This window comes from Phodopus roborovskii, unplaced genomic scaffold, assembly GCF_943737965.1.
Source record: "Phodopus roborovskii unplaced genomic scaffold, PHOROB, whole genome shotgun sequence".
Taxonomy (NCBI): domain Eukaryota; kingdom Metazoa; phylum Chordata; class Mammalia; order Rodentia; family Cricetidae; genus Phodopus; species Phodopus roborovskii.
In genome coordinates this window covers 3385808-3408698 of record NW_026125562.1, presented here as the reverse complement: position 1 = coordinate 3408698, position 22891 = coordinate 3385808, and the positions used below count along the sequence as shown (strand labels likewise).

At 43.8% G+C, this 22891-nt stretch overlaps 1 protein-coding gene across 4 annotated transcripts in view; it reads left to right on the top strand.

Annotated features, from left to right (window-relative positions):
- Sort1 (sortilin 1) overlaps nucleotides 1-22891 on the top strand; it is a 74126-nt gene that overhangs the window by 34072 nt on the left and 17163 nt on the right. For 2 of the 4 annotated variants that reach the window (XM_051177724.1, XM_051177726.1), the window contains exons 4-11: nucleotides 5872-5974; nucleotides 7154-7318; nucleotides 7998-8071; nucleotides 11120-11169; nucleotides 14549-14676; nucleotides 17254-17398; nucleotides 18230-18385; nucleotides 21487-21593. In XM_051177724.1, coding sequence (XP_051033681.1) covers nucleotides 5872-5974; nucleotides 7154-7318; nucleotides 7998-8071; nucleotides 11120-11169; nucleotides 14549-14676; nucleotides 17254-17398; nucleotides 18230-18385; nucleotides 21487-21593 — 928 coding nt within the window. Of the gene's footprint in view, nucleotides 1-5871; nucleotides 5975-7153; nucleotides 7319-7997; nucleotides 8072-11119; nucleotides 11170-14545; nucleotides 14677-17253; nucleotides 17399-18229; nucleotides 18386-21486; nucleotides 21594-22891 lie in introns of all 4 variants that reach the window. The other 2 variants (XM_051177723.1, XM_051177725.1) reach the window with 1 other exon arrangement.

The window sequence follows — 22891 nt, the reverse complement described above, 5'->3', positions numbered from 1 at the left end:
TCAAGCGTCCATTTAGTGAAGGGGATTATTGTGCATGTGAAACACGAGTTTAATTAACCACTGAGCAGGAAAACTGACATGGGAAGGGATGAAGGGAGGGAGGCTGCTGGCCTTCTTGAATTTGATAGGCTAGGACTAGAGTTATTCAGCTAGTGCATACTACCCTATAAGACCAGGAACAATGAGCCCAGAAACAGTTGAGAGTTTTGCTGCCTGGGGAACCAGCCTCCAGCAACATGGGGCTCGAAGGGAAATCCAGAGTCAGCATATACTAGACTTTTTCTTTACCTGAGGGGCTTAGAGAGAAAAAAAGACACATTCTCTCTTGATGATTTTCTTCTTTATCCTCTATTCTTCTCTGTTCTTCTGTAATTTTTCTACTGTATATTTTTTCTACAGCTTATATACCCCAATATAGGAATTATAATGTGGTTACATTCTATTTTTTCAGTGAATGATTATAATGAATACAGGTAAAAATAATATTTTCCATCATCCTTATTTGATTAAATATTTTATATATTACAGGTGAAAAACAAATTATCCCAAGAATCCATATACATTCATACCCAAGCAGCTTGTTATAGATTAACTGTGTGGGCAAACAAAGTATTTTTCTCAGTTAGGTCTTATACTGGCAGGCTGCATTTTGTAGTTACAAAGAAAGAGCAATTGCTTTATTATTTATCTTGGAAGGTAATCTTATAAGGAATCTTAAAGGAATCACAAATATAAACTTTCTATATATGAAAAAAATCAGTCAGCTGTACTTTAAATCTTTAGGGTACACACCCACTCTTATATCAAGAGATTGACGGAAGAAATGGGTATAAGGAATTAATCATCACCTTTGGTCATAAACCAGTCCTAGCAAGAAAGGCTTGTCAGCCAACCATAATCGGGCTGCTTTGTTCTTGTTCCCTGACCTTAATGAGTTATTCATTTAGCTGTGTGCCTTCCTAAAACTTAAGATTCTCTTGGGCTTTTTGTTTCATTTTTGTTTTTTACCTCAAAGCTATTTGAGGAAAGCATCTTAGTCTAACTTTAAGTTATTTTCAAAGCCTTGTTTCAGCTACTATGCACTCCAAAATCTGTGAACACATCTCCCAGCGCTAAGGTTAAAAGACTTTAAGCTAGCTAGGCTACTGGGACTCAATTGTTTTTCTTAACCGTTAACTTAAACCACAGTCTGTAGAGCTTCTCAATAGAAACTCATGTGTTCTAGCTGCATGACACTTCCTTGTTTATATTTTGAATCATCAAAACTATTTAAAAGTAACATTATTATTATCAATCAGACAGTACATCTTAGGAAGGAATTATCTTCATAATAATCCACAGGTAATAATGTCCAGTAGAATGGGATGTTCCCATGAGATAAACACACTATATCACAGGCAGTAGGGCCCATTCACACCATGCCAGATACCAGAGAAAGACAACAGCAGCAGACATGTAAAGGCACAGCAGAAGCAAAAGGCATTCCTGAGTCTGTGGTCTCGGGCTTTGCCTATCCAAGCTTCACCCATCAGGGATTTGCCTCCTGGTGGGCTGACACCTTGAACTTAGTTGCTTCTTGCTGTTCCTCTGACATGGCCACCAGTATCAGAGATCATCAAGACTGCTTTCTCGGATTCAAAATTCGGGGGTGGGGGAATATCACAGGCTCGGTGAGCCAGGTGCCTTCCACCAGAAGCTGTGGGTGCAGGCAGTCAAGAGTCATCACACGGAAAGCACATGGCTTGTTTAATCTCTTGGCTAGAGAGAAGCTTGTTGGAGGATGCAGTGTACCTTGGGTCTCACTCTTATCTGATTCAGATGATATTTGTGATTGTTTTCAATGATCAACCTGATACAATACAATCATCCAACAAGAGACTCTATTTACTATGTAGCTCTACATCCTTTGTAGTTCCAGCTGGCCTAGAACTGGTTATGTAGAGCAGGGTGGCCTCATACTTGCAAAGGCTTGCCTGTCTCTGCCTCCTGAGTGCTAGAATAAAGATGTGCCAGCAAGGAGAAAATCTTAATTAAGAATTGACTAGACCAGGTGTAGTGGTGCAAGCCTTTAATCCCAGCACTCGGGAGGCAGAGGCAGGCATAGCTCTGTGAGTTCAAGGCCAGCCTGGTCTACAGAGTGAGTTCCAGGACAGGACAGAGAAACCCTGTCTTGAAAAACCAACCAAAAAGTTTTCTGAATCAGGATTGCCCTTGGCATGACTGTGGGGGATATTTGATGGCTAATTGATGTGAGAAGATCCAACCCACTGTGAGTGGCACCATTCCTTAAGCAAGAGCTTCTGAGGAGGGACCATGGGTAGGTAGGTGACTAGAACATGTTCTGCTTAGCCTTTCTGCCCTACAAAGTCATAATAATAAGATAGTGGTTTATAGCCAAGTATAATGGCATGTGCCTGTCATATCTGCTTGGTAGCCTGAGTCAGGAAGATCTGTTACATAGTGAGTTCAAGCCTGGCTAAATAAAAGACTCCAATTAAAAAACAAATAAAAATGATAGGAATTGGGCCTCATCTAACATGGAATCTCTCAGTGCCCTGATCTTGGGTTTCCTGATCTCCAGAATATGGTATACCATTATCAGCCAAGTGATGCGCACAAGTTCTGTTCCCACACATGTGTGCTTGGTGACATCTTGGGCTGAAACCATTCATGCCACGTTCACACCACAGATATAGACTAAAATAATCACTTACTAAAATAATCACTTACTTTTGGTAACCAGAAGATGTGGCTGGAATTGTTATTAAGAAGACTTATTTGAGGCTGGAGAGATAGCTCAGCAATTAAGCAGCACTGATTGCTCTTCAGAGGATCTGGATTCAATTCCCAGCACCCACATGGCAGCTCACAACTGTCTGTAACTCCAAGATCTGATAGCCTCACACAGAGATACATGCAGGCAAAATGCCAATGCACATAAAATAACTAAATTTTAAAAAATAATTATCTCAAAAAAAAAAAAAGATTTCTAAAGCAGATGGTTTTACAGGATTTTTATGGTTAGCACTCATTTGATTACTGTTTATAATTATATTGTCATATGGACTTTGAGAAATAGATTTCTTTTTCAGGATGTTTTATTGATTTCCAGTTCATACTGATGCATATAATACACTGACTGAACCACAGTTATCTCCCAATGGCAAGCTCTAGTCCATTTTCTCCACTTGCTTAACAAGCTGGAGTGGTGGAGGGTTGTCATGGGTGTTTTGTTGTTTCACTCATGTGGTCTTCTTTTTCTGGAGGGCAGGGATGTGTTCATTTTACCAAGTTCTTAAAAAGCAAGCAGCCATGCCAACAGGTTGGTGAAGGTTCCCTGGGATGTTATGAAGGAAGACTTGTGTTTTGTTCGTTTGTTTGTTTTTGTTTTTTGATTTTGATGTTTCGAGCAGGGTTTCTCTGTGTAGCTTTGGAGCCTGTCCTGGCATTCCCTCTGTAGATCAGGCTGGCCTTGAACTCACAGAGATCTTCCTGTGTCTGCCCCTGAGTGCTGGCATTAAAGGCATGTGCCACCACTGCCTGGCAGGAAGGCAGGATTGTAAACCAGGGATGATCAAGCTGCCCCAGCTCCTTGAACAATAGTCTGAGCTGTTGCTGGAGTACACCCTGCAGAGCTGGACATTGCTTATGCATGTCTCCGCTGGCTTTGTAGAAGATAAGAAAAGCCAGTGAGGGGTAGTGAAGGAAAGTCTGCTGGATAGTAGCCAGTCTCTGTTTTATTTATCTGGTTTGTGTGTGTGTGTGTGTGTGTGTGTGTGTGTGTGTGTGTGTGTGTGTGTTGGGGGATGGGGTGTAGAGGAGTTACCCTAGTAACTCTAAGATGTGGTTTTCTTTATCATCCTCAGAGCCTGCTCAAGCAGGCATAGGCATGCATTTGTTCCTCTAGCTTCTACTGCCAAGTAGAGACAGACAACAGAAATGTTAATTCCCAAGTTGTAAGAAAAATAAAGACTCCTCAAAAATAATGAGAACTTGTCTCTAGTTTGGGGCCAAGAATGAACAAAACTGGGCTATGGTTTCAGCTTGGTCTTTAATTGGTACTTGGTTTTGGATAAATTGCTTCCCCTTGCACATCCCCTTGTGAAACATAGGAGTTGCACACAATGGTCTCCCCAGACCTTTACCTCTCTCATGTTCCTCAATTTTTAATTATTTATTGTGGTTTCTCCCCAAATTTGTAATGTCTTATCAAATAGTAAATGTGAACATACTGCAGATTTCCTCTGGCTCTGATCAAAACACATGTGTGTGTGTATATTATTATTTCATATGTGTATATATAATGATCATATAAACCCCCCTACTAACTTGGTCTTGTTTGGTTTTTTTTTTTTTTTTTTTTTGAGTAAGTCAATATGGCCAACGATCGCTGCCCATATACACATGGGTGTGAGGCCACCCACTAGAATATTTACCAGTGGGCACACCAGCAAAGAAGCATGCTTTTCCCTTCCTGGGCAGCTACCAGCTACCAGTAGCTCCTCAGTAAAGGGTGGGGCCTGGAGAGCCTCTTCCCCATCAGTACGGGGATTTTGGCTCGCTTGATTTTGTGTGAGTAGCCATGGCTGGTACAACATGAGTGTGATTGCCATGTCACGTCCAGCATTTCACTCCGGTCCTCCCCATCCTCCAGCATTTACGCTCTTTCACTTCTGTGATGTTCCCCGAAGCTTGGCAAGGGTGGGGAGTTGATAGAGAAGATCCCATTTAGTGCTGAGCTCTGTCTCCCTTCAGCATTTTGGCCTCGTATGTGTGTCTGCACAAGCAAGCTGCTCCAACAAAGGCTGAAATCCCAGGTCCCTTTAAATTGAATCAATATTAAGTTTTAGCATTCTGTGTCACTTTAAGAGAGTTGAGCATAGTATTAGGCCTGTCAGACAGCTACTGATTCTGTTGTTGGTTCTCAAAACTCTACACGTGGATTCACATGCTTCCCAGAAGTTTTACTGTAATGGAATTTGGGGGAAACTTTGAGAAACCAAGAGTCAGAGTTGGTGTTTGCTTTCTCTAGTTGTAGTTTTCAAGCTACATGAATTAGTAGCTATGCTTGAGTTAGGGATGCTAAACTCTGACAGGAAAACATCAAGATCACCACTACTTACTTACCCACCAGCTTTACCATAAGTCATGTGGATTCGTAGGTTAGTTAGGAGCCCTTTGACTACAGTTAGCAGAGGCCCAGTTCAGACTAGCTTGAATAACATGGTTCACATAACTAAGTACAGAGAAATGGTACGCTCAGGGTCAGCGCCATCCCTGAGCTGTATGCTATGCTTTTCTGAGATTCTACTCACCTCAGCTGCCCTTTTATTATGAAAAAAATAGTTTTGTTTTTGATTTTTTTTTTTTTTTTTTTTTTTTTTTGCTTTGCATTCACATACCACATTGTGGGGGTTCCTCAACAATGATGCTTCAACATTTGGGGCCCCGATAATTTTCAGTTGTGAGACTGCCCTGTGCATTGCACCATGTTCAGCAACCTCATTGTCTAAATGGTATCTGGATTGTGATAATCAAAACTGTCCTCAGATATCCTGCAAGTAGGAGTAGGGAACAAATCCACCCCAGCTGAGAACCACTGCACTGAAAGGAGGCTAACCAGTTTTAGCAAGTGGCTTATCTGTAATGTGTTTCCTAGAAAATCTCAAGGGAAGGCCTTTTTCTCTTCTTGGCTCAACCTTCGGTTACTCCCCCATTCTGGATCCTATCACTGGCAAGAGAAGTACACATCCTTCAGACTAATCCCACCCTGACTGAGAAAGTCATGAAGAGGGGACTAAAGGCCAAGAAGTCTGGCAGGCCTGCTACACTACATTCTAAATATTCTTCTTTTTCCCTTCTCTCTCTCAGCGAGGATTATGGAAAAAACTTTAAGGATATTACAAATCTCATCAATAACACCTTCATTCGGACTGAATTTGGCATGGCTATTGGTCCTGAGAACTCCGGAAAGGTGAGACTTGTTCCTGCATGGGAATTAAGTACTCCTTGCCATTGGAAAGATGTTAGTGTTGGAAAGACACAGGGGTTCACAATATTATAATTCATTTTCATTGTCAACGTGACACAGTCTAGCGTCACTCAGGAGGAGCCTTGGTAGACAACTGTCTGTATCAAACTTGCCTGTGGGCCTGTCTGTTTGGGGTTGTCTTGATTGTATTACTAAGATGTGGGAAGACCTAGCCCAATGTGGCAGAGGAGCATAGACTGTACGTGTGGAAAGGGTGCTAAGCATCCATGTATTCACCCTGTGCTTTTGACTGTGGATGTCAGCTGCTTCGAGTTCTTGTCTTGGCCTCCACACAATGATGTACTGTAACCTGGGATTTTAAGCCAAATAAACCCTTTCTCCCCTAAGCTGTTTTCTGTCAGGGTATTTTAATCACAGTAACAGAAATGAAATTAGGATATTGCTATATTTTAAAATTAAACATTATTTGATACTGATTGTCTAGGGTTTCTTTTGCTGTGAAGAGACCATGACTAATGCACCTCTTATAACAGAAAAAAAAATGTTTAATTGGGGTGACTTGTTGGCATTTTGGAGGGTTAGTCTATCATTATCATGGTGGCTTGCAGCAGACCTGGTGCTGCAGCAGGGGCTGAGAGTCCTATATCTTGACTTGCAGGCTGCAGGTCTCACTGTTGCACAAAGGAGATCTCAAAGCCCACCCTCTCATCGACACACTTCCTCCAAAGCCACAGCTAATTCAACAAAGCCACACATCCTAGTAGCGCCGCTCCCTATGAGCTTACGGGGCCAATTACATTCAGACTGCCATACAGATCATAAGAATGGGGTTTATTGAAGAGGTTTTTTTTCTTTCTTTCTTTCTTTCCTCTGGTTCACATCCAAGATGCACCAAAACCCTCTGGCAGTTGTTCTGCATTGCAACATGTATTCCCTTTGACAACACTGTAGTCTTTGGGGAAACTACATTTCAAAACTAACCAGAGTTTTTAAAAAAAAAAAAAATCACAGGTAGGATGCATTGGCTCAATTGAAGCTATCTTTCTTATAAAACTCAAACTTGGAGACACACACACACACACACACACACACACTCTGCAGGGCCTTTCTCTGCTCTCACCATGCTCCTCTCTAACCCTGACCTCTCTTCTCCCTGGCCAGGTGATACTAACAGCAGAGGTATCTGGGGGAAGCCGAGGAGGGCGAGTGTTCAGGTCATCAGACTTCGCCAAGAACTTTGTGCAGACAGACCTGCCCTTTCATCCTCTGACTCAGATGATGTACAGCCCTCAGAACTCCAATTACCTGCTAGCTCTCAGCACTGAGGTGAGTCCAGCAGAACTCTCCTTGTTTACAGATCACGACATACTGACTCTAAAGGATCCTCTAACATATTACATTAGACTTTTTCCCAAGTTTACTTATGATGAAATGTGGGGTTTTACACTCTGTTCCTATCTGGGTACAGCTTCTGCTTGCCATCTCTTCCAGGCATGTATGATGTATCATTGTCATTATATGTTCTTTTGAATGAATGAATGTCTGCTGCTGCTGGAATAGTGGAGGACAATTTGCAGTCATCGTCCTTGAACTGCAAAGGACAAGTATAAGGCTGTTCCCGTTCCCAGAGGGGAGGAAGTTGAGGAGAATAGCACTGAAGACTGACCCCTGCCTAGACGAGGCCCAGTCAGTTTCTGCTGAGCCAGCATGTTTCTGTCCCACCCACACTGAGGCTGCTCAATGAGCTCGAGTTGTCAGAACAATTGACATTGACAGACATCATGTTCTTAATTCGCTACATTTCAAAGCAGTGGCCAATCCCACCTCCTGGGACCTCCTTTTGTGTGTGTGTGCATGAGTATGTGTGTGCATGAGCGTGTTGCTCAGACAGCTCTAGTATGTCTTTCTACTATGCTGACTGGTTGGATGTGGATTATTAAAGGTCATATAAAACAGCTGCACAAAATAAAGCTGGAATTTTGATAAGTCATTTATAATCTTTCAGAATGGCCTGTGGGTGTCCAAGAATTTTGGGGAAAAATGGGAAGAAATCCACAAAGCAGTCTGTTTGGCCAAATGGTGAGTAACCCAAGACTCCATCTGTGCAGAGCCCTGAACCCTTAGTGCTGCCAACAGTCACATGGATGAATAGCAAGCACTTGCTATGTGCCAAGTGCTCTTCAGGGTCCCATACGGGACAGTGAGAGGGCTGGGTCAGCGACCTGGCCTAGAAGAGCTTCTATTTGTGTTGGAAAAGATTTGTCTCAATGAATGTTATAAGGCATGTGACTGCTGCCTACAAAGACTTTTTCCCCATAGCTGGCGACATCAATTGGGACATGAAGTGGAGCTTTCATGTGGGGGTCTTTGGTACTTCTCTATAGCCAGGCTTACACTTCCTCGTCTAGCACTCCGTTTCAGTTGCATAAAAACATAGTGTGAACTCAGGAAGAGCTGAAAGGCTTCGAGACTGTGTAAGTGCCACCATTTGCAGCAAGAGAACTCTCTCTTTCACTGGCAGCCTGCCCTGCTCCTCCGTGCCTGCCCGTGTACCAGAGGCAGCTGTGACTTAGGAGTGGAGCTGCTGTGTCCCAATAGGCTCTGTTACTAGTCAGTGGCTTCCCCCTCTCTGGGCTTCAGTCTCCCCTTGGTGAAGGGAGGCTTCTTTGCAGAATTTGCAGGGTGGTGAAGCAGGAGTTGAATCAGCAGCCTCAGACCTCCCACATTCTGCCTGCTCCCGAGTCTCTTCTTTTCCACTGACTAATTGCAACAAATCTGGTAATCAGGTTTCCCAGTTCACAGCAGATCGCTGCCGGAGGTGAGCTACGGGGCTGCCAGCAGCAAGCACGTGACAGCCTTAGAATGACAGCCTGAAAGCTGGAAGCAGGCAGGAGAGCCATGGGGAAAAAAAAAAAATAATAACAGACAAAACTCAGGACCAAATTACTGCGCTAGATCAAGGAAGACACATCAGCAACATCTGGGAGAACATTGTATGATGGCTTGGTATGATTAATGTTCATGGCCATGACCCAGAATCCCAAGAGTGTAATGTGTTCTACTTAGGGAACCAGAAGAAATAAATCATACATATTTGAAATATATCCACCAAAATCAGTTAAAACGCTAGCTATGCTACTTAAATGAGGTGGGCCTATTCCAGAAGCACTCATTAAATGAGGATTTTAGAGTGCTACTGATCATGTTCAATCAGTGGTGTGCACATGCCACATCTCATTTTTTAGTCAGTGGTGCTGGTACTGGATAGGCCTTAACAGCAATCATCTTTATGGAAACTAAGTTAACAAATCACTTCTAACAGAACTAAAATATGCATACCATGTTTAAGATTTGGTAATCTTAGTCATTGAAATTCATCTTTACAACAAAAAGCTATTTTGAAATAATATTTTATTGCATATGAAAGGTTTCTTTGTTGTGCATATGTGGTGTTTATTGTTGTTATTTTTGTTGTTTTTGTTTTGTTTTGTTTTTTGAGAAAGGGTCTCTCTATGTAGCTCTGGCTGTCCTGGAACTTGCTATATAAACCAGGTTGGCCTCAAATTCACAGATATCTGCTTGCCTCTGTCTCCTGAGCGCTGAGATCAAAGGTATGTGCTACCACTGGCCAGCTTTACACAAGGTTTTTTTTACCTTAGAAATTGTTTTTCCTCATGATAGTTTTGCCTGTCTGTGTGTATGTGTGCCATGTGCATGAGGGGTCAGAAGAGGCATCAGACCCTCTCGCACAGAAGTTACAGATAGTCATGAGCCATCATGTGGGTGCTGGGAATCAAACCCAGGTCCTCTGCAAGAACAACAAATGCTCTTAAGTGCTGAGCCATCTCTCCAGCTCTGGTATTTTACTTTTTTACTACATTTAATTGCTTAGCTATAAACTCAAGGTAGGTAGGATACTGATGCTGTTAACTCACTTTTGAGATCGTTGATCTCTAGGAATTTACAACCTGAAGTTCTAAAACAGCATGCTCCAATGTGAGAGGGTAATCTGTAAATGTTATCAGGGGCAGGATCTCATTCCCTGCAAACTGCCTTTCCAAATTTCATTTAAAATAATTCAACCTCTGACCTAGTTGTCTATTTGAGATGAAAGGACTAAATTATTTAGCTCATAAGAAGCACTGAGCTAAATTCAGATGGGAAGCCACAAAGCCTAAAACCTAGCAAGTGACCCAAAAAAGCCAATCAATGTGGCAGAGGCAATAAAGTGCATATTGTGCAATTAAAACAACTGACTAGGTGACAAATAACGGCAGACAGTGCGTAGCAGGACACAGTGCTCTAGAACAGGGCTTCCTCAGATTGGCATTTCATCCATTGGGCTACATGGTTCTTTGGACAGGGATTTTTACCTTCATTACCAATGACATACTGGACTGGATGAGTCATTACTGAAGAAGCTGTCTGTCACTTTGAGATGTTGAAGTGTCCTGACCTGTACCCACTAGATGCCAGGAGTAACCTCTGCCTCCTCTTCTCCCTGCCTCAATGTGGCAACCAAAAACATCTTCAGATACTTCCATGTGTCTGAAGGGAGGCAGAACTTCCCACTTTTAGGAATCCACCACTCTAGAATTTTGTAGGAAGAAAGGCTTCCAGTTAGAGTGATAATTAAACCTCATGGGGGAACTAATTTTTAAGCTAGTGCTGAAAGACTGTGAGGTTCTGATTTAGTGACACAGGAGAGAAACATGGGAGGGAATGGTCTGAGCTCAGAGGCAGTTTGGAGAAAAAGTGTATCAATCAGTGTGACTGGAAGAGTTGTCACAATGAAGTGGATGCGTGTAGGAGACAAAGGAGTCCAGACCGTGGAGAGCTCCACCAGCGGACCATCCAAGCACAGCATCTCTACCAGCGGACCATCCTAGCACAGCATCTCCACCAGCACCATCCAAGCACAGCATCTCCACCAGCATCATCCGAACACAGCATCTCCACTTCCCCTTTTGAATTCTCACTGTGAACCTGACTAAACACAGTGAGCAGCCAGCTGTTGTCAGGAGCTAACCCGACTAAACACAGTGAGCAGCCAGCTGTTGTCAGGAGCTAACTTTGTCTCTTAGTAGCCTTAATCCATTTCTTATCTTTGTCTTTGCCTCTTTATAGGGGATCGGACAACATCATCTTCTTTACCACCTATGTGAATGGCTCCTGCAGTAAGTATATTGTTGTCCCAGAAAAGAGTGTCCTGGCTGCCCATTCATGGTAGAATATTCTGAGTTGTGTGTGGCAGAAACAAAAGATTTTCCCATACTCCTGCAAATTCAGTAGCTACAGAAAACTCAAAGGTGCTAATTACTTTAAGATCTTAAAAATATCACTAAATTTCTTCATATCATGCCCAGGCAATAAATATGAAACTAACTATACATGGAGATGATATAGTTCATCTTAACAATTGTATATGCCACTTTTCTCATTATTGTAACCAAATATCTGACAAAGGCAACCTAAGAGAGGAGAGAGAGGTTCCCTTGGCTCTCGGTTTAAAGGACACCAAAGACATGGTGGCTGAAACAGCTCTGTCCCTGGGAGTGGCATCTTGCTGTCTGACTTGCACACATCTTTGTGTGTCAGGAAGTAGGAAGCTTAGGTAAGAATGAGAAACAAAGATCATCCAGGCCACCTCTGAGCAACCCATTTCTGCTAACGAGACCACAGCCTTAAAGGTTTCACAACCTCTCAGAACAGTACCATCAACTGAGGTCCAAGTATTCAAACATCTGAGTCTATGGGGGACAGTTCACATTTAAATTTCACATTCCACTTCTCACCCCTGTTTGCACACTGTCATCATATAATGCAAAATAGATTCAGTCCAACATCAAGTTACTATTGTCTTTAATAGTTTCAACACTGGTTCAAAAATCCTGTCTCTTCTGAGACCCAAGGCAGTCTTTTAACTGTTAGCCCTTATAAAAATCTAAGCTTGAGTTGCATGTTTCCAGGGGCATATACTCCTAAGGGAGCACAGGAGGACAGCACAGGACCATGGGGGAAAAGAACCAAACTCATTAGCTAAGCTGACCATGAACCTCCATGCTCACATCTGGGTACCGTGGTGGCATCATTGGAACTTCAGTGATCTTGAGTGGTCCCTTCCTCTAAAGCTCTTGTTACCTGTGGCACATGTGGCTTCTTCTTAAGACAGCTCTGCTTGGGCCTCTGGCCATCTTCAGTGTTTGTCTGTATTCCCAGCATTTCCAACTTCTTGGGCTCTACATTTGCAGCTCATACTTTACCCTCACAGCTCCATACAGCGGCCCCTAAGTGTCTCCCTGCAGTTATCATTGCCTGCACTCAGGGGATCTTGATGACCCTTCACTCTTGTGTTCCGCTTACCTAAAAAGCTACCATATGGACAATGCCAAGAAATCTGCAGCTATCTAGAAAGAGAGAGCCACCCCTCCTACCTTGGACAAGAGCTGCAGTAGCCTGCCTATAAGTGCCTGCAGCTGGACCAGATGGCCCTATTTTTTTTTTTCCAGTGTGTCTTGGAGGCTCTTGCTCTCAGGCATACTCTTTTTGAAATAAATTTTGAAAATGGCTTTGTGGTTTCTGCCCTAGAGCCTTCGTTGGGCGGGGTCTTGCCCTCGCAGCATCTTTCCTATTGTCCTGGTACATCACTGTAATGGCACCACCGGTCTCTCTAGCTATTACATCCACTTTGTCTTGCCTGCCTTGCCTGCAGCTTTCAACTTGCTTGTGTTCCTTTCTTCAGCAAACTGAATATTTTTCACATCCTTTTTCACATCCCCGTTGAATTCTCACTGTAAACCTGACTACATACACGGGGAGCTGTAACCATAACATAGTCTGAATGTTAGCCGCCCGTAGATATCTGCCAGATTTAACTAGTCCATTAGGTTTCAATTGACCGCACTCAAAATTTCAAATCATTGGCAGACTACAGCCAGATTCTTTACCAGCGTATGACATGAATGTTCTGTGACCCAGTTCCCAATAGAGATGCTGTTCTCATCTTAAGTCTGGCCTTCACATCCACATTTCTCTCAGAATTCTGGTCTCCATGAGCTCCCACTAGAATGGCCCATCAAGCTGTGCATACAGTATTATGGTACTCATCTATCTCACAGCTCCAAATTCTTACACAGTCCTCGAACTAGCCAGTTCTGAAAGTCATGGTCAGGTCATCACCACAGTGCACTCTTTGCTACCAGATCTCTGTACTAATTACTTTCTCCTCACTGGTTGTCTTAGTCAGTGTTCTATTGCTATGAAGAGATACCATGACCATGGCTGCATTTAATTGGGGCTTAGTTTCAGAGGTTTAGTCCATTACCGTCATGGCACAGGGCATGGTGCCACACAGGCAGATGTGGCACCAGAGAAGTAGTTAAGAATTCTACATCCAGATCCACAGGCAGCAGGAAAAGACAGAGACTCCAGATCGGGCTTTGGCCCCCGAAACCTCCATCCAAGCCCACCCCTAAGTGACACACTTCCTCCAACAAGGCCACACCTCCTAACCCTTCTCACGGAGTGCGCCACTCCTTGATGACTAAGCATTCAAATATCTGAGCCCACGGGGCAGTTTTTCCTCAGATCATTACACTGACATAACACTGTCAGGAGCACCTTAAGGGAAGAGAGGGTCCTTTGGCTCCCAGTTTAGAGGACACAGTTCATCATGGTGGGGAGGATATGGTGGCCGAAGCAGCTCTGTCCCTGGCAGTGGGAGCATGCCGCATGACTTGGGTACAGTTTCTGGCTGGGGTGCAGTCCACAGCACGGTGGCAGGGGCAGCCCACATGGCAGTAAGATATCACAGCCATTGCATGTTCACATCTTAGTAGACCAAGGAGCAGAGAGCTTGTGCCAGAATCAGGAATAAATGTCACCGTCAAGTCCTCAGTGACCCACAGAGATTCCACAATTCCCCAGACGATACCGAGCGTTTAAACACGAGCCTGTGAGGGATAGTTCATATCCAAACCATATCAGCAGTGTAGATACAGCAAACACTTGGCCATAAACAACAGGAAACTCACAGGCCTAGTGATTCCTGTAGAAAATTTATCACTTTCATGTTGGCTGAACTATTGACCTTCCAATCCATGCTGCAATATCTAAGCAGAAAGAAAAATGTTTCTTTTTATACATGCAACAAATTCCTGAGTCCTTGGTGTGGGCTAAACACTAGTGCGACAAGAACAAATCATCCAGGGCCTGCTTTCATGGGACAATAATAAGGGGGTGTCAGATGATAACCAAAATCTCAAACAGAATAAGATCATTTTAAAGTGTGCCACGAAGAGAATACAAATTGTTACTGCTGTTGTTACACAGTCCTGTATTGGAGTCCTGAACACTCAGAAAACCTCACATAAATAAAACCCAAATGCAAAGTCTCTGTATATGAATCCATGTCACATCGATGTTGCCACTTGCTCAACACTGACTGGACTGAAAGTGCTTTTCCTCTATTAAAATCAGAGCAGTTCTAGGGCAGCTGTGTGAATGGGACTCACCTATAAATGAAATTGTAATCGACCGTTTGTCTTGTTTAAGAAGCTGACCTTGGTGCACTGGAATTATGGAGAACATCCGACTTGGGGAAAACGTTCAAAACCATTGGTGTGAAGATCTACTCGTTTGGCCTTGGGGGCCGTTTCCTTTTTGCTTCTGTGATGGCTGATAAGGTGAGCATTTGCTCTTCAGGCTCTGATGTCCCTCTGATGACCCACCATGTGGGTCTCTTTTACTATAGAGTCCTGACAACATCTCTTGTCTTCTTGCTTTTAAAAAGTGTTTACATTTATTTGTTTATTTGGTCTGTGTGTTGGGCACACACATGCCATGGCAAATGTGTGGAGATTAGAGGACAGTTTGTAGGAGTCCACTTTTTGCATACACCATGTAAACCAGAGTAATCAAACCCATTCATCAAGCTTGGTGGCAAACACTTTCACCCACTGAGCCATTTTACCAGCCTTGTGATTTTAAATATCATAGTAAAAGCTGAGTCAACAGAGGCTGACTTATGTCACTGTGACTAGTCTCGTTTTTTGGATTTGTAGGCCCAGCATTTGGCTTTACTCAGCTATGAACATCTAGGGGTGGGGAGAAAGAAATTCATTTGCACATTATTCTATAATCATCATAAAAATATAAAACGCTAATTGAGTGTCTATTGCTTACTGGGTACCAGTGTAAATCCCATGAGACAGCAGTAGATAAATAGGTACATTTCCTGCTCTCTGAGCTTGTATTCAAGAGGGGAAGCCCATGCTAAGCAAGTGTCTCAATCAGTGTTCCCTGGCAGTGAAGAGACACCATGACCCTGGCAACTCCTATAAAGAAAAGTACTAAACGGGGACTGGACCACAGTTCTAAGGGTTAGCCCATATTCATCATGGCGGGAAGCGTGGTGGCACACAAGCAGACATAGTACTGGAGGAGCTGAGAATTCAAGTCTTTGGCCTGAGCAACTGGATAAATGACAGTGCCATTTTCCGCCATAGCAAAGGTTATAGGAGGAGCAGGTTTGTGGAAGAGAAAACAAAAATTCAGTGTGTTGGATAGGAAATGCCTATTATATTGCTGAGAGGAAATGCCAAGTCAGCGTTCGTGTATACGAATCTCCCCTAAATTACATGGTATTTAAAGGTGTGATTGGATGCTTCCTTCTGAGGAGTGAGTAGGCGGGGAGGAGTAGGCGGGGAGGAGATGGGAGCACTAAGCAAGGCCTGAAGCACCTCTCCACTGAAGGCTGCAAAGGATAGAGGAACCCTAGCTGAGAAGCCTGGGTGGGAGGAAGGGGTGAGGCAGGGGAAGTCAGGACAGCATGTTGTTACAAAAGTCAAGCGAAGAAAGAGCTTCCAGAGGCAGCAGTGGTCAGTTTGGCAAACTCAAGTGAGATGTTGGGTTACATGAACTCTGAGAATGACCCCGTGGGCTGGAAGAGTGGTCCCTGCTGACCTTGATAGGATCTGTTTCATTGGAGTAGTGAGGTTAAAAGAGGCAGCTGGTGGTGGGAAGTAGACACAGCCCCTACCACAGAGCTACACAGAGGCAGCTGGTGGTGGGAAGTAGACACAGCCCCTACCACAGAGCTACACCTGCTGGTCTCTTAGAGCTGTTTTAAATAAATTAGCAGAGACCTGGACTTAATTGCTTTGTGAGCCAAATACTCGCTAACCAATATCCTTACAGGAATTTTGGACGCCTTGGCCCCTTCCTAGCCTGGGCATGTTCCCGTCATGGCTGTGGAGGCATGTTAGAGGCATGTCTCACCTTGATTCTCCTCTGATCTCCCAACATGGATTTCATCTTCATCTTTTTGACCATCAGTTAGCTAGTTCTTTGGATTAATTATCTAAAGCCAAGGTTATCTCAAAGAAAACAAACATTTAAGTGGGAATCATTTGAGAATTTCAAGCAAGCACGTGCAAAATTTTAATATATACATATTTATTATTTTTTCTTATTTTATATATCGATCCCAGTTCCCTCTTCCTCCCTCTCTCCCATGTGCAAGACCCCCCCTTCCCATCTCATCCCTCCCACTCCACAGGGAGGGTGATGCCTTCCAGGAGGGATCATCAAAATCCGTCAAGTCATTTGGAGTAGTCTCTCCCTCCTGCCTCTAGGCTAAGGGAGTATCCCTCCATGGGAAATGTGCTCCCAAAGTCCTTTCGTGCACCAGGGATACATCCTGGTTCAACTGTCAGAGGTCCCTTAGACTGCCCAGTCCTTCTAACTGAGACCCATGTTCAGGGGGTCTGAGTCGGTCCCATGCTAGATTCCCAGCTATCAGTCTGGGGGGGGGTCCATGAGCTCCCCCTTGTTCAGGTCAGCTATCTCTGTGGGTCTCTGCAGCCTGGTCTTGACCCCATTTTCTTATCACTTCTCCCTCTCTGCAACTGGATTCCAGGAGTCCAGCTCAGTGTTTAGCTGTGGGTGTCTGCTTCTGTTTCCATCAGCTGAATGTGCAATTTTATAAAGCCAACCTAGTCACACCCTTAGCTCTGTTGAAGGAGATGGGATGCCAGCTACTGGGAGGACTATAGCAGAAGGAAGGAGCCGGGGAAAGCCAACGTAGAATGGACCACTTCATTGCCTGGAGGAGAGTGAAACTGCTTTGAGATTTGGCACTGGACTGCTGTGCCAAATGATAAGGAAATGATTAATGTAACAGTTTCATGTTTCTAGTCATGTCCCTGACATACCTTGATGGAAGATTAAAAAACAGATATTGGTGTATGTATATATTCTAGGATACAACAAGAAGGATCCACGTATCAACAGACCAAGGGGACACGTGGAGCATGGCGCAGCTTCCTTCTGTGGGACAGGAGCAATTCTATTCTATTCTGGCAGCCAATGATGACATGGTATTCATGCATGTCGATGAACCTGGAGGTAAGAGCCATTTGAACACGTAGAGATTTAAGCTTTGGGCTCTATGAGATGCTTTCCTCTTACCCCAAGAAGTTTATTAATATCCCAGAGATAATGTGCGGCTGGCATCTTTAAAAGGTGCTTGTCCGTGAGGGTGGCCAAGTGCCGTAGAGCAATTCTAGAGGCCAGGATGGCTTCAAACTCACAACCCTCCCGCCTTCATCTCCTACAAATGTGTACCACTTTGCCCAGCCTAGAGACTCGTCACCATTTAATAAAGCAATTTCATATCTTTTGAACATAACGATAGAAAGTTGGAATTGACATTTTGTCACTTTTCAATTTCACTTTTCTAGTGATAACTCCTTATATAAAACTATCAGTTTATGATATATTAAAAAATTTAAATCCTTCATAAAAGAGTTTGAGCCCCTTACCTGCAGGAAGTAGTTTGGAAAGAAGGATGCCTAAATTCCCAAATATTGTCTATAAATGTTTGTTTTCATTTAAATGGACTTGGTTATAAAAAAAAAAAAGAGTTTGAGAAACATCCTAAAGCACAAAAATTTAGAAATATATGAAATATGTACCAGCACAGTATACCTGGGAAGAGCTTTTCTGATTATGTCATGCAGCAAATACAGCATCTCCTAGGTTCCAGTCTCTGCTGAGTGCCAGGATTAAAGATGAGCATGCAGACTTGAGTGTGAAACTATGATGAACGCTCAGGTCTGATCTTACTGTGAAGACAACAGATGTGCTGGGCTGGGCAGTCATGACTAGACTATGGTTTTGTGTTGTTTCTCTATTTCGTTTCAAGACTCAGCATTTTCGTTTGTTTGCTCATGTCAGATACCGGATTTGGCACAATCTTTACCTCTGACGATCGTGGCATCGTCTACTCTAAGTCTCTAGACCGACATCTCTACACCACCACAGGTGGTGAGACTGACTTTACCAACGTGACCTCCCTCCGTGGAGTCTACATAACAAGCATGCTTTCAGAAGGTGAGCTTGGCAATAGCTCGGCATAGCTCTGGATCCCTCTGCTGAATAGGTCAGGATCTGAGGTCTTCAGGGGAGACTGACAGCCATTTCCCAGGGATGGGCTTGCCTTGCCAGCAAGCCTACCCTTTTACACTGTGGCTTCCTCGTGTAAAGAAATTATTCAAGGAGAAGTAGGACAGAGCGGAGCGACAACAGTGAAGGAAGAGGGGTCTGTATGGGGGAGGGTATGTTATGAGTCTTCTGTGTTTGAGGTTTAGGCCTAGAGGAATGAGCCTGAACTAGAATCATGTCTGTTTTCATATGGAGAGTGTGGTATTAGGCCAAAGTTAGTTCAGTGTTCTGCCATAGAACTGCCAAGGCTCTATGCAAGGAAACACATTGCTTTCAAGGACAAAGACTCTTAAAGCGTTTTGTTTTGTTTTGTTTTTGAGACAGGGTTTCTTTGTATTGCTTTGGAGCCTGTCCTAGAACTAGCTCTTTAGACGAGGCTGGACTCACAGAAATCTGCCTGCCTCTGTATCCCAAGCCCTGGGACTAAAGGCGTGTGCACCACCCATGCTGAGCCCTTACAGCTTTTTTATGTGTCTATATTTTGGTAAATATCTTGTAATGGCCTATGAGGTCCTAAGTGACATTGACTCCTCTCCCTGTTCCCCCAACCACCACACCTCTAGCTCTTTTCTCATTCATTTGCTGTGTGGCATTCGACTATCCCCCTGCCAGTCCTCAAATGTCCTAATTGCACACACTCATTCATCACAGATCTGCCAGGCATCTTCAGATGTCTGCTAGGCAGAGTGCTTCTTCAAGTCTTTGCTCCAATGTTACTTTCTGAATGAGAGTTGCCTGGATTAGCCTATTTTAAATTCAAACACTCCCTTCCTCGAAGACATTTCCAATCTACCTTAGATGTCCAAATGGTTTTCCATAGCATTTATCCTATGAAATGCATGTATTCACTATCTCTAATGTTTATTTCATGCTGCTGGAATGTGCTTTTGCTACTGATAGTGGTGATGATATTGGTGTGTGTGTGTGTGTGTGTGTGTGTGTGTGTGTGTGTATGTGTGCACATTTTGTCACTTTTCAATTTCACTTTTCTGGTGATAACTTTTTATATAAAACTATCAGTTCTTCACTGTGGTTCTAGGGATCAAACTCCAACCCTCAGGTGTGCACAGAAGGAGCTTTTCCCTAAAGTGTCAATCTCACCAGAGTCCCAGCCAACCCCCAGGGTTTCTGTCTGTGTTGTTCACTGATGTATTTATTCCCAGAGGCCTACAGTAGTGTTTACACATTGGCCATTCGATAAATGCTTGTCGAATAAATGAATCTTCCTTCATCTCCCTTCCTGGTTGATGTTCCTTGAAACCTGCAGCAGTTTATGTCACTGATAATAGATCATAGGAAGGAGACATTAGGATAAAAAGAAAAGAGGGCTGGGAAGATGGCTCAGCAGGAGCAAGTGCTTGCTGCTGAGGCTGATGCTCTAGGTTTGAGCCCTAAGGCCCATATGGTAGGGAGACAACAAATTCACAAAAGTTGTCATTCAGCTACATGCACACTGTGGCACATGGCACACATAAGGAATTAAATAATGCATTGTAAAAATTTTAAAAAGAAAGGACACCAGAGGGATAGTGTGCTGGCTGGTTTTATGTCAGCTTGACACAAGCTGAAGTCATCTGAAAGGAGGGAACCTCAATTAAGAAAATGTCTCCAGGAGACTGAAGACATATCTCAGAGGTTAAGAGCACTGGGTCCAGAGGACCCAGGTTCAATTCCCAGCACCTACATGGCAGCTCCCAACTATCTCTAACTCCAGCTCCAGAGGGAGTCTGACACAAATATACATGCAGGCAAAACACCAATACATATTTTAAAAAAGATAGTTTTTTAAAAAGAAGAAAGTAAAAAAAAAATGCCTTCATAACATTGGGCTATAGCCTGTAGGACATTTTCTAAGTGATTGTTGGGGGAGGATCCAGTCTGTTGTAGGTGCTGCCATCCTTGGGGTCATGGTCCTGGGTGTATAAGAAAGCAGGCTGAGCAAGCAATGATGGTCAAGCCATTGAGCAGTACCCCTCCATGGCCTCTGCATCAGCTCCTGCCCTGCTTGAGTGTCTGTTCTGGCTTCCTTCAGTGATGGACTACATGTTTTTGGTCATGGCGTTTCATTGCAGCAATAATAACCCTAACTAGGACAGATAGGATATGGGATGGTGGGGAAAAAAAACAAAACTCTAATTAGAAATTTCAAATCCATGATTAAATGTAAATAATCTTGAGAATCCCTAAAATGAGCTTGGTGTCGTGTCTTTGAGTGAAACTTAGGATCCTTGCCTTTGGTAAATTTTCTTTGAAGGCATCAATCAGTGAAGGAGAGTGGACATTAGCACATACATACTGATCAGGAGTTAACATGTGTTGACTTTCAGTTACTAGTGCAGAATGCCTGAGACAGTCAGTTTATAAAGAGTGAAGGTTTATTTTGGCTCACAGTTTCAGAGGTGCCCGCCTGTGGCTGATTATCCCCACTGCTTTTGGCTCTGTGGTACCACGTCACGGTGGAAGTATATAGTAGCCAAAACCTATCACCTCTCAGACATAGGAAGGGAAGGAAACTAAGACCCTGATAGCCCTCCAAGGACTCAGCCAGTGACCTAGCTTCCTCTCATTGGCCTCATCTTGGTCTGGCAAGCAAGCTGTGGTTACCTAGGCAGCAGAGAAGAGGAAGGAATTTAAGATCCAAACTACAGCTTAAAAGAGTGCTTGGGGTTGCTCAGTGGTGTCAGTTCCAGCAGTTTCTGGAATTAGCTAGGATGTCCAGTTCAAGTGCCACACCTTCTTGGGGCATGCTATTCATCAGTGCTGAGCGGGGACACTGTGTAAGGTGTGCAGAGCTCATGGGAACCAGAGTCAAAGTAGAGTGGGGAAGAGAAGGGCAGGGGTCATGAAGGGAAACATGCTCAACATAGAATATGTGTTTATGCAAAATGTAAAAAAATAATCAAATGGTGTTTCTCTGCAAAGTTCCATTGTGGCGGGCTGACTCTGAGACCTCCAGTGTGTTGGGCTTACGTCACTCTTTCCCTATTCAGATAACTCTATTCAGAGCATGATCACTTTTGACCAGGGAGGACGGTGGGAGCACCTACAGAAGCCGGAGAACAGCAAGTGCGATGCTACCGCAAAGAACAAGAATGAGGTTTGTTGACACCAACCATCTCTGTGTGCAGAAAAGCAGTCAGTCTGTCCTGCTCTGAGCATTGCTAGGCTTTACATACTGAAATCTCACTCTCAGTCAGGGTCCAAAGTGAAGGCTTGAGGACAATGAACTCACTTAGGATCTGTGAAGTAGAAACTATATGGAGAGGCCAAGATACTACAGGTTGTCTAAAAAAAAAAAAAAAAAAAAAAAAAAAATCAAGATGGAGTACCAGCTGTTTGTTTTATTAAATTTCTGAGTGAAGACAGAACGGACAGATGTTGTGGTGGTTAGCTAGGGGTCTACATGTTGATGAAGAGGCCTTAGAAATCCTCCAGAAACCAAAGAGCAGCCATTAATAACATGGGTCAGCACATCCTGGGGAGAGCTTGATTCAGTAACAGCGAGCTGGTCGTTCCTGCGTTCCCTCAGGCCTCCGCACAGGGCCACTCTGCTTCTCTAGCCTGGAGTTTTCAGTGGAGCTCTCCCATGGCATGAGGTAAAGGGCACCTGCACCACCCCACCTCACGCTCTGCCTTTGTAGCCATGCTCCCTTCCTGTGTCTGCCTCCGTCTTCTTCACCCTTCCCTTTCCCTCTGCCTTGGGCTTGCCCTGCCCCTACTCACCTCAACATCACCCAAGGCAGGAGCTGTGGCTTCTTCATACCACAACACTTTCTGGTCCTCTTCCTCTCTCTTGCCAACCTTCTCTTGGTTCTGCTCTGCCTGGCCGAAGTCTGAGAATGAAGGCTCTGTCCTGCCTGGCTCTCTCCACCCTCTTCTCACTGACACACCCTCACTGCCCCCCTCTGTAGCTTCTTAGTGTCTTTTCTGGAGTCTTGTCTGTCTCCCAGAACCCTGATTAGTTACAAACTGTGGAACTCCTAGCCCTCCTTAGTGTCCATCCAGTTAGAACCAGTCATCAATCATCATTCTTCATTCCACCAATCGTTGGCTTAGCCTTTTAGCAAATACAAAAGCATAATGTTTACTAGTGTGACCATTTGAGGTTGTTTTCTTTTTTAAACAAGATCTCATATGTTGCTCTGGCTGGCCCTGTGTGGACCAGGCTGATGTTGAGCTCAGAGATTCACCTCCTGAGTGCTGGCATTACAAGCAGACCTTGCTCACTTGAACTTCTTGGAGGACACCTACTTTCTGACATTTATTTTTCCCCTCAGCTTTATTGACTTATAATTGATAAATTAAAATGGCACATATTTATAATGTACAGTATGACATTTTGCTGTGTGTATACATTGTAAAATGCATGACAACAGCTAATTAATGCACACATCC